At 43.0% G+C, this 12,223-nt stretch overlaps 1 protein-coding gene across 3 annotated transcripts in view; it reads left to right on the top strand.

The window, feature by feature from the left end:
• IGF2BP3 (insulin like growth factor 2 mRNA binding protein 3) overlaps positions 1-12,223 on the top strand; it is a 110,838-nt gene that overhangs the window by 771 nt on the left and 97,844 nt on the right. For all 3 annotated transcript variants that reach the window (XM_062495638.1, XM_062495630.1, XM_062495620.1), the window contains exons 1-2: positions 1-99; positions 1,407-1,467. The exon at positions 1-99 is cut by the window's left edge and continues 771 nt beyond it. In XM_062495638.1, the coding sequence (XP_062351622.1) occupies positions 1-99; positions 1,407-1,467 (160 nt within the window). The remainder of the gene's footprint in view (positions 100-1,406; positions 1,468-12,223) is intronic.

Genomic DNA, 12,223 nt, shown 5'->3' with positions numbered 1-12,223 from the left:
AGATACCCTTCTCGGGCCAGTTCCTGGTGAAGACGGGGTACGCCTTCGTGGACTGCCCCGACGAGAGCTGGGCCATGAAGGCCATCGAGGCACTTTCAGGTGAGCGGCCCCTTGCACCACCCCCGCCCTCTCTCTCTCCCCGCAGCCCCGACGGCTCCCGCCGCTCGCGCTCCCCCGCGCCCGCGGAGCGGCTGCAGCGCCGGCCTGGGCCGCGCCGCGGTTCTGGGGCGTGCTGAGGGGCGCCGGGGGGGTCCCTGTTCCCTCGGCCCCCCGGCGAGGTGGGGACTGTTGTTTTCCGAGCGCGGCCGGAGCCGCCCGGCCTTCCCGCGGAGCATTTGCGCGGGGCTTACGCGGCGGCGGCCCCCCGGGAGTGGCCGGGGAGGGGCGGGAGCCTGGGCCCGGGGACCCGCGGCGCGGCGGTTCCCATGTTTTTCCAAGCCCCGCGGCCAGCCCTGCCCGGCCGGGGGCCCTCGCTGCATTGTGGGGGGGGGGGGGGGGGTTGGGGGGCGGTGAGTGCAGTGAGGCGGAGGCGGGCTGCGGGCGCGGAGCCCTGCGCGGGGCAGCGGCTGCACACACCCCCCGGGCACAGCTGGACTCCCCCGCAGCCCCTGGCAGGGGCCGCCTCCCCCCGCAGCGGGCTGAGGCTCCCTTCTGCTTGGCTTAGGCCGCGGGGCTGGGGGCGAGCCGCCGAATTGCTCCAAACTCGGGAGGGGGGAAGCCCTGCCTGCACCCCCCCCGCCCCGCGCTGCTCTGCTATTTATTTCGGTTTCTCTTCGCTGCTCTCACGCACCCATCGCCGCCTCCAGCAGCAGCTCCGGCTCCTAGCCCCGACATCCTGTTTTTGGGTGCTTAAAAAAAAAAAAAAAAAAAAAACACATTTTCGCGTGAAGCGGCTTTGCGGAGGTCTGCCGAGAGAGGCTGCCTCGGAGGAGATGGGCTCAGGTCTGCCGGGAGCGGCTGCCTCGGAGGAGATGGGCTCGGGCTGCGCTCCACGCCTCCCTTCGGCTCCCTTCCCGCACGCTTCCGCGCAGAAAATCGCCCGAAGTTGGCGGCGCGGGGGGTGGCGGAGCCCCCGCTCCCCCTCCCCGAGACGGGGCCGAGCCCGGCTCCCGCACACGACGTTTCGCGGGCTGTTCGCAGCGCGGGGCGGGGGAAGGGGCCCCGCCGAGGGCAGCGCGGCTCCCCCGCGGCAGCGGCGCGGCCCCGGGCTCTTCCCGGGCTCTTCCCGGGCCGTGCCGCCTTCTCGGGCTGTGCCGCGGCCCCGCTCCGCCGCTGCCCGGGCTGCCGATGAATGGGCTAACGTGTTGCGCTCCTGTTTGCTGCCTCTCACCCCTGCGAGCCCGCTCCTGGAGACGGCGACGCACAGCCGCGCTCGAATATTTTCCCCTTTCTGTTTGTCACGGCAGGTAAAGTGGAGCTGCATGGGAAACTCATAGAAGTTGAACATTCGGTCCCGAAAAGACAAAGGTAATTTATTTTTATCCACACCCCCCCCCCTAGCCCCCCGCCCCCCCCCCCCCCCCTCCCCGCACCGCCCCTTGCCCTTAGTTATCCAGTGAGAAGCAATTTGAAAAATGCTTAGGTTTGTGTTTCTCTTCCCTGTAGATAAATGGACCGCTTTCTTAAACCCACAGGCGTGCACTCAGTGCGGTCGGAGAGGTTTTCTAGAATCACCCCATGTATTTCTAACGTAGTATCTTGGCCAGGCAGCAGTGGTACTATTTAATTTATTTTTTTAAAAGAGGCACCTTTCTGTGTGAAAAGCAAATTATTGTAGTCTGATGGCAAATGATTGTGTAGATTTTAAAATTTCAAGTTCTGTGAGAAGAGTTAAAATCTGTGTGCTAGCAGGAAATGAAGTATGGTGTTGTGCGCTGTATAACGGGCAAGCACGTGAGCTCTGCTTCAGCAACAAAAAGCACCTTGTAAATATACTGGTGGTTATATTTTTTTGATCCTGCCATGTTGGAGTCTGCAGCATTTTACAGGCACATACTAGAACTCTCATCTTTATTTGAGAGGATTTTATCATTGCTATTTTGAGCTCTTCTATCGAAGCATCAGGAGAAGGATTCCTTCCCAGTAAGGGCAGGATTTATGCATCCTTAATTTCTAAACAATTTTTGCAAGGCAGTAATTTTCTTGGGCCTCATGTAAAGAAGCAGTATTTAGAATAAAGCAGTAGTATTTTTATGCTGCCTAGAGCAATTCAGCCTTCTTCTTTCACAAATATTTATATGATAGAAAACCTGGCATGCACTAGAGAGTAAAAAAAAAAAAATAGATCAAACTTTCCACATGCTTGTTCCTGCACTCCATTATTCAATCTGGGAAGTATGTCTGTCTGTGAAACTTTATTACAAGGGGCTTCTACTATTTCAGGATTATTTTAAAAATTGCAGTCTTTTTAAGATAGTTGATTGGAAAAGATAATTTATCTGTCTCAATGGGCACTGTGCAATGGTATTTTGAGAATTAGAAGTTTGATCATCTGTTTAGTGCTAAAAGAAAGCTTCACTTGAGAAAGTATGGAGGTTTTTTGCTCTAGTTAAGGGAAGGGGGAACCCCTCTCTGTACAAATTCGTTGCATGTGAATTTTTATGGTTACATTTATTTGATACTTTTCACTGAAAATTAATGTGGTGTATGTGCTCTTTCTCCTTTAATATGCATATAGTTTTGAATGACAGTAGCCTACATTTCATATATTTTGTCTAGAAAAATACTGTTGTAGATGGAATCTACTTTTAGATTTAATAAGAAAATTCCATGGGACATATAAAATTGATTATTTCCTATTAGTCTAATAAATAAATTTACTGTTATGCTTATTAAGCTTAAGATTGCACAAAGAGCATTCTATCTATGCTTTGGAAAAGAAATTAATTACACTTATATAAAGGTAAATTTAAAATCATTGGTGTTTCCCCAACTTCTTTTTTTTTTTTTCAATCATTGCTTAATGAGATTAAAAGTATTTTTCTGTTCTTTCAGCTGCCAGCTGAAAGGGTGTAAAAGTCCATTCTTTGTATTGGGTACCGTGTCCTATTTGGTGAATTAGCAATTATCAGAAACATTTATCTGTCTGTAATTTGTTGAAAAGAATTCTACATTGAACTTAAAGCACTTTTCTAGGCATGCATTGCCTGCACATAGGCGTATTGAAAAAATTGCAAATGTAATTGTATGAGCATACCCGTATTGCTTTTCCCAAAGCCCTTATTTGTTAAAACACTGTTTCATCGTGCATTATCATGTTGGAATGTATTAGATATAGTTCAGATTTATACTACTGCTTAACAGAAAATTAAATTGTGTTTCTCTTGACTGTACTTCCTTCCCCTTTGTTTCCACTCCCCCTCTCCCGAAATCCAATATAGAAAGCCACTTAAAATTCATTCAGTGGCCTCCATATGTAATAGTGACTCTCTTGTTCCTTTTATAGATGTCTAATTTTTTTTTTGGGGGGGGGGGAAGAGAGGGGAGGGTGTCAAAAAATTATTTTTTTTTCCCCTTGTTTTCCTTAACATTGTTTACTGGGCGCATATTTAGGGTTGCTAGCTGCATGTAAAAAGCACGGTTTTCAAATGTTGACTATTGTTGGTAAAAAGTGGTTAAGGTGGTTTCAAAGTAACTTTTGAGGTCTTTGTATCTTTTTTTTTTTTGCACCAGGGAGAGGTGTAGGAGCAGATGGGGTGTGGTGGGGGGGTGTTGCGCTCCAGGCCCACCCAGTGTGTTTGCACGGGAAGCGCTTTCCAAAGAGCCCTCTGCTCTCCAGCGGGCGAGATACGGCTGGAGAAGTGACGCCACTTAAAAAAAAAAAAGTTAAAAAAAAAAGTGAATGCGTCAAGTTTCAGCATGAATGTCCAATTAATAGTTTGGTCAAATGATTAGTTCATAAGAGCAAAAGTTCTGTAGTGCAACGAAATTATTCAATACATTGTATTGACCTCTGCTGCTTTGAGGCTGCTTCATGGGTACTCCTAGCTCTCTTCCTCACAGCCTCCTCAAACATGATTTTTATGGGGGTTTTTGTTGGTTCATTTATTTTTTTTCCTTTTAACCAGAGTGCGTACATTATCACTCACAAAGGTAGCTCGTGGGTATCCTTCTCCAGAGACAGCTGAGGTGCACAGGAGGAAAGGGTAAGGGTTTGGTAATCCATATCCTTGTCACATAAAGGAAGGTCAAGAGGTGGTGTCAGCTAGGGTTGCCATAAAGTCGAGCTGAATCTAGAAGACATGGAGTGTGCCTGGCTTGTTATTCAGGGCAAAATTCTTGGGCCCAGTAGTCACTGCATTCCAGCCCTTGCTGGATCTTCTGATTTGAAGAGGGCACACCCAGGTTTGCAAAATTGCTTTCCTACCTGCTGTGGAAGGAAGGAGAGAGCCATGTGTGGCTTTCTGCCCCCCACCACTTCCCTGGGAGTATTTAAAAAACAGATGAGGAGATACGCTGTGGTTGGAAAAAAGAGTCCTGGTCAAGGTTTTCTTGATGAAAGTGTGGGGAAATTGTTTTGGGGGAGGTGCGAAGCATTTAATGAGCTCAGGAGTAGATTCTTAACTTACTACTGAAATCTCAAGGGAATGCCAAAGGAATGCAGCATTTCTGCATTCAGACCCCTTGGTGTGGAAGAAGGCTATTGCAGTATTTAAGGGTTTAGGTCACTTTATGCAAAAGTTGGAGGGGGCATGGTGATGATTTTGACTGCGAGTCACGCTCTGCGAGGGAAGGCAGGGCAGCACCGTTAGTCACTTCCCCTGCTCAGATGAGTTTTCTCCTGATAAAGCTGCAGTGTGGGGAGGAGGAGGAGGATGGTGGCTGCCCACGGCGTACGTGGAACTTGTGGTTCGAGGCTTTGGGCACCACCTCTCCTCAATCCAAGAGCAGCTGGTATCTCACAAGGCGACGTAGGCTGCAATCTGATTATTCAAATGGCCCTGATGTCACTTGTGCGTAATGAGGGGGGAGGGCAGGTGCTAACTCTGGGCACCTGGGGATGTGCCTGGCACAGCCTCCTGGCCTGGCTTCCATGTCCAGGTGGGCTTCCCACCCAGACCTGATCCACTCGACTGCTCCCGTGGCCCTCAGGTACCTAAAATGCTCACAAGCACCTCAGTTGTGGTGATGGCAAGGTGTTTTTACAATTGGAAGGTTAATTCATTTTTTTTCCCCTCACCTTTCCCAAGGGCTCTTTGTTGAGAAAATAAATTCGCTTTGTCTCTTCTGTGGGATCTGTTTGGGAAGGGAGGAGGAGAAGCAGGTAACAGAGCTGCATCCTGCAGGTAATGCTGCTCCATGGGGGGAGCGATGGCCTCCCAACTGGGCTTCACCTCTGATCTGAGGTTCTCAAAAGGCTAATTTGAGGAAAACAGGCCCCAAGACCCCTCATGCAACCACCCGTGTTCCATGGGTGACCATTAGATGGGAGTTGGATTGTGCTGCTAATTTTCAGTATAATGAGGGTTTGTGTCATGTGTGCGTAAGATGGTGGGAAAAGGTTTTGTTGAGGCTGAAGTATGCGTGGTGGCTGCAATGGTCATAGTTTTCAAAAAAATAAATAAAGTAGCATTGATTTTTAGTTTTGCTTCTGTAAATACCAAGTAGGAGAAATATGCTCAAAGAAGACATGTTAGAAAATATGCCATTTCTTAGCTGTATTTGTTCTCTTTTCTGTGCGTAAACTTAGTGTTTTTGAGCGTGAAGGGCCAAAACTTCCCATAGAGATTTAAAGTTTTTATTCTGTTTCCACCTTTGTTTTTGCAGATGTGAAGAGAAGATTTTTTTGTTTTAATCTTTGAAATTTTACAATTAGAGTGGAAACACTAGTTGTGACTATTCCCATACAGACAGTGAGTTATGACAAAACCAGATAATCTTCACCAACCTTCTTAACTGTTACATTGTGGAAAATTTAGTTTTTATAGTTCCTTATACTGTTTGATCATTAATTAAAAAAAAAATCCCTTCTTGCTGAAGTTTTAAAAAATGAGCTGGAACACATGAAACACAGCTGTAAATGTGTGTCCTGAAAGGTTGGTCCTGTTCTCATTTTGCTAACTTCCCTTTACAGAAGGTACCCTGAGAAATATACTTGTAGTGGACTTTAAATTGTGCAGAGATACGGTAAATTTAAAAGGGGTGGAATAAAAAAACTAACATTTTGGAAGTGTAATTCAAGGGTAGTAAAAATATGATCAGGAAATGTTTAAGTTTTTTTTTTTTTTTTTTTGTTTCTCCCTTTTTTCCTTTCAAGCATGGGGTAAAAACATTTTCCACATTTTTGAGACCTTGAAAGTGGTATTTTTGCAAAATGGGGCTGTGTTCATTTCACTGGCTCTTTTAAGTGCAGAGCATAGGACTCTACAGTGCTGGAGTCCTTTTATGGCTTCTGGCTAGCTACTGGGTGAACTTCAAATGCTTAGTTTTGACCTGAAAAAAATTTAAATGGCCTGAGATTTACCCACCTAACAGAAAATGTGATGCTTCCCATGATGCCTGTGAGAGAGGGACCCAGACAGTTTTAAAATACACCTAATGCTTAGCCATGGGGCAGGGTTAGTCCTTCAGGGAGCCTCACAAAAAAGGTTCTTAACTCCTTAAACCTGTTCCTCTCTTTAGGGTCATCTTATCTTTTAGTATTTTATTGTCCTGGGATTTTGGTAAAAAATAGATAGTGGCATGGACCACAGCTAAAGACACTCTTTCTTTTGGTGATTTCATCCCTGTATGAGTCCAGAGAGATAGGCACAGGACAATATTGATGTAGGACCTTTTTTCTTGTAATTTAAGAGAAAAAAATTATGATTGGAATTAGATTATTCAGAATCAATAAACGGATGGAGAGCATGTAGAAAAGTTGAATGCTCTAAAATCTAACTATGGATGACGACTACATGTTTTATATCTGGAGAGGGGTGGATTAGAAAGTTTGGGTAGATCTGATAGATTTAGCAATATCCAGGTGCTTTATGTAGTTCCAAAGTGCTTCAAGACCATTCTCTTTCAAAGCAGTTTTATTTTCATATGCAAAATGTCTATCTCCACATCAGTCCATTCTTCATCTCTAATGATGCAGAATATAGAATTATGTAGTTATGTGCTAATTACTCTTGAGAGCTAAGATAAAACCGTAACTTCCCCTTATTTTGTCTAGAAACACGACGGAATCAAATACGCGAGCATTATTTTATAGTTTTAGTCTGAGGCTGCCATACTTTTTTCTTTGTTTTTTGTTTTTCCTGGGCATGTCAAATGTAGGCATTTGAATGCTTTTTCACCCTTCATCTTTGCTGGGTGAATGTTACCTCTGCTGCCCAAATGAGGAAAAAAACTTGAATGTGCCATTCAAAAATCTCCCTGTCTCTGTGCTGGGGGTATGCTGGGGAGACCAGTTAGACCAGTGCTTACTGGTGCTATTCAACCTCTCTGGGCATGTCTGTCCATCTGGATACTTCAGTGACAGTTGTTCCTTGTCATCAACTGGAATATATAATTTGGCTTTGAAAAATTTCGGTGTGGGAGCAAGAGCTCCTGTGTGTTGGTGGTAAGTATCAAAAATTGGTAATTTTGTATTGCCTCCTGGTTTTGCTCCTGACACAGATCTGCAAAGTTGGCTTGTGAGTGTGTTTTCAAGGATGCATATATTTAAGCAAGAAGGAAATGCTGATGTATGTCATGGGATACTCAGCAAATAAAGTGTGCTACCCTAATGTTGACCCTAGTAAACATTAAAGTACTGTATGTGTAATGGCAGTAAAAGAGTGGTGCCAAAAATGGTGGGTTTCCATTTTTTTTCCTGCAAGTGCATTGACATTTCAAAGTGAAAAATTATAATATTAATTGCTATTTTGCTGTCTTGTATTGTTGTGAGAGCTGGCACAAGAGGAACCTACAGTGTAAAAGGTCTCCAGTTCAAGGTAGCCTCAGCAGCCATGTGCTTCCCCTATAGCCTGTGTCTTCATGGTGCAGGGGAGCCAGCATCTACTCAAATTGTCCTTTTGCAGGTCTGAAAGAATGGAAAACTGCCACTGACATGCAAAATGATGTATTCTGTGCTTTTAATTAAGTTAAAATTTGGATACAAGCGTAGATAATGAGTCAAAGAGGGATCCAACTCTTCTTGAGTATGGGACTAAGTACAGAAATGAAACTGTCTTGAAATAGAAGATCTTCAGCTGGGAAGGGCTTTACTCCATTTTAATTTTTTTAGTGTCTTGATTATCTTGTGACTGTAGGCTCTGTATTATTTCTCACCAATCAGTAGTTTCAAACAGAATGCGTATGTATATGTGTCTCTTGTGTGTGTGTATATATATCCACATATGAATTTTAAAAGATTGTATTACCATAAAATAATTTGCAGTTTAAGAAGGGACCAGCTAAAAATATCTGGAGAATTTATAAAAATAGTAAGGTTGATTTTTTTTTTTTTTTTTTTTTTTCCCCTAGTACCAATACCCTTGAACACAACTGGAGCTGAATGTTCAGTTTTGAAAGATTAACTTTCATGCTCAGCTGAACTTTAAGAATGTTATTTTAAAATATGTAGTCTACACCATGTGTCCAATACATTTTTCCTCTTGGAAATAGCAGTGCTTTGTTTTGATAAATTGTTTTTTAATTTTAAAATGTTAAATGTGCAGTTTCTATATGTTTTCCCTCAAAAGTAGAGCTCTCTTCACCTTAACAGAGCCTTAAAAATTGTAATGCAGAAATCAAAATTCCCAATGAAGGGAGCTCTAGTGTGTATGAACAAAAATTTCTGTTGAAAAAAATAATAAGCTTAAGTTATTAGTTGGGTTTGCAGTTACTTATTTTCCTGAAATTTCATATTAAAGAGCAGTCAGAGGCAGAGTAACAGCTTGTTGGTCTTGGATTTGGACTTATTAATGAAATATCTGGCATGCATTGATCAAGGTTGGGCTCTAATTTTCTAGGAATTATCAGGGCAGGAGGGCTGGCTATGAGAAAGGGGAGGAGTGGAGGAATCTCTGCCTCAGGTGAGTTGTGCAGGTGCTCCACACAACTTTGATCCTAGGGTCTGATCCTGCACTCTCTCTGCCCCTTGTCCCCTGCTGTGAGAGGGAATCCTGAACCCTGAGTGTGCTGCGAGGAGACTCTTGGGAAACAGAGTTGACAAAATGCATATTTCTAGCAAGGGCAAAAGACTCAGCTTGTTTGTTTGCTTGGGTTTTTTAAACAGCAGTTTTAAAAGAGTTACAGAACAGATAATCCAGAAATTTATTTGTGGTGCTAAAGTGAATTATTTGGTTTATACGCATTGGGGAAATTCTTTGTGGTGGTGGCCTCCTGACTATCATGGAAGAATAGCTTAATTTTTCCTCCTACATCTAAAGTAAAAATTTCAAGGAAGAGTCTCTTTAGGACAGTGCTTAGAAAACATAATTTGTGGGATGGTAGAGGAATTTAGGTAGTTTGATCCATGACAATAGATTATATTTATAATGTAAGTCTTATATATTTCTAAATATGAATTCTGATATACATACTTTGATTTTTTGGTGGCAAACTTATGCAGATGACAGCTAGGGAAAAAGTCTATCTTGGACTATTGCTGCTAATTTAGAAACAATTTTTCAAATGACTTTGCTAACTGTACACCAGCTTGCGCCATTGAGCTACTGGTTTGTTAGATTTGTGTGCTCCTATGCTGCAGAGAGCACAAGGGTCTATCCTGCCGAGGCAAGAGGATTCCTGAATGAACCACGTCTTTCTTGGTGGAAAACCAGTGCTCTGGTGTACAGAGGGAGCTGTTCACCAGGGCCAGACGAGAGGGATTGGGTGCCAAGTGTCTCTTGGCAGTATCGATCACAGTGGGTGCTGCTGCTGATCAGCAGCAAGAGCTCTCACACCGTGAGGCTTGTGTCAATAGCAGCTCGATTATTTGAGTTCTAAGTGATGGTGCTGGGCAGCAGCATAACTTGGTGTTATGCTAACCAAAAGTGTTAAAAACTGCCACTGCTAACCAGGAGGCACTACTATTGACCTGAGGGAAGTGCTGCAGGATCTCAGGACTTGTTTGTTACATGTTTGTATGAATTTTCTATCTGAGCAGAAACTTTTGACATAGGATGAGAAATAAATGAGGAATGGACCACTCTTATTGTTGTTTTTTTTTTTTTAATTCAAAAATACTGTTTACTAATTATTAAATTTCTTTTCAGAGTTTAATTCTGGAAGTCAGTATGAGTGGTGTAAAATTGTTCTTGTACTCCTAATACTAGGTCATCTGAAGATACATCAATGATTATTCTGCTAAAATACTTTAAAAAAAAATCCACCCCCTAAAGCAAACAAACACCCCACATTGTTGCAATAGTTGTAATAGTCAAAAGGTAGAGGATCATTCCTTTATTAAATGCTGAGATTGTTTCTTCAGTGATGATCTGAGTCCTAATAGCAAATGGTGAGCTCTTGTTCTATTTGGTGCTTTGTTCTGGGTTGCTGTTTATTGTACTTATTTAGAGGGTATTATTTACTTCTATTTAGAAATTTTCATTTTTCCTGTCATGTACTTGAGAGAGAATTTTTATAAATAATGTAATTTGTACCCATTCTTTTGCACTGGCTGTTCTTAAACAAGAAGTGATTATTGACACGTAAACATGTCCCAAATTCAGCATTTAACATAGAATGGCAAGCTTTAGATAAAAGTGGTGTACAGACCCTTTGGGCAACTGGGCTTTATGGCAGTTGTTCAATTGAACTCAAAGCATGAACAGAATTGTGCTTAACCTCATAGTTTAAGTTTACCCATTTTTTCTTGAAAGTGATCTTAGGAAAACAGTCTGAAGACTTGTCATTAACTGAAGTATTGAAATTATAAGGATTGCTCTACATTTATATATTCAACCAGCTTCACTAAAATCACAGAATTGCATTTGCCAGCTGCAGTTGGATTTTTCCTGCCTCTCTGTGGCAAATAATCAGCTAATATATATTGCTTTTCTTCCTGGCCCTTGGGCTCACGTCACCTGATCCACACAGGTCACCCAGTATGACTGGTACCAGTTTTGCACACGCTAAGCTCAGCATCTTAACACGAAACTGAGACTTCTGTTCAGATGCAGCACCACACATGTGGTTATGTCAGTCTCCTGGTGTATAACAGTGCTCTGTTTGGTGCTGGAGCACTTCAAAAAATGTTTTTTTTCAAATGGAAGTTGAAGTTAAGAGTAACTTTTTAAGCTAGAGGCTGCTGGTGGAAATCACACGTGATTTTGTATTCCAGAAAGCCTCTCTTTGACTTAGCTCTCACTTGTGCCACCAGATGCATCACTTTGGGTGGGAGGAAAGGAAAATAAAAAGGGCACAGCATGGAAAAGTCTGTCCAAATCGTGTTTTACCATATTGAAAGCCTGCAAATTCCAGGGGAACAAAAGGTGTTTGAGCAGTGATGGTTTTCCGGAGGTGGCTGTGGTGTGTCACCCACCTGTTGAGACTGGGACAAGATAAGGAGAGCTTGGCCTGGTTTGGGGGGGTTGAGGAGGTGTCCTGACCTCTTTTCCCTCTAACATTCAGCCCTGTGAACTTCCCTTGCTCTTTGTGTAAAGCGTGTATGTGGTTGTGAAGTATTACAGCACGTCTTTGAGGTTTGTGGGAGGAGAGGGAGGGAGTGATTGCTTTGTTTTGGGGCTTTTGGTAGATCCAGTTCTGGTTGTGACTGGCAATTTTGTCTCACAATAGCCCAGCACTAGGCATGAAACTGGTGCCAGCATAACTTGAAATAAGCTGAAATTTTGGGGAATGATGGTGGGGAGTAAGGAAGACACACAACCAGTAATGTTGGCAAAAAGTGGTTAGTAACCCCCAGAGAAGGATGACTTATATCTGTGGTTAAATATCTTACAACACCACAGTCTTCCTTAATTTTTTTTTAATTTGCTATTTTAACTTTCTCCAGCTCTTTTAAAAATGTTCTTAAATCCTCAGTTGTTTGGTATATCTATATGCAGATAGAATGGCTGAATTTAGAAGCTATAAAATGCATATTAAAACTATACTGAACTGTGCTCTCAGGTAAAAGCAGCTATTTGTGGGGGCAAGTACCACCTAATTTAGATATCTCTGTTTATAAATCAGTACCATATGATTGTAAAAATAAGGTAGTAATTACTGTCTTGGTGTGATAATAAGCTTGCACATCTGTATACAAACTAAATTCAGACTAATTATCTGCTAAATAATTTATTAAATGTGG

Source organism: Cinclus cinclus, chromosome 1, assembly GCF_963662255.1.
Source record: "Cinclus cinclus chromosome 1, bCinCin1.1, whole genome shotgun sequence".
In the NCBI taxonomy this organism is placed as follows: Eukaryota; Metazoa; Chordata; class Aves; order Passeriformes; family Cinclidae; genus Cinclus; species Cinclus cinclus.
The sequence above is the reverse complement of the archived record's forward strand: the minus strand, read 5'-3'. Positions and strand labels throughout refer to the sequence as shown.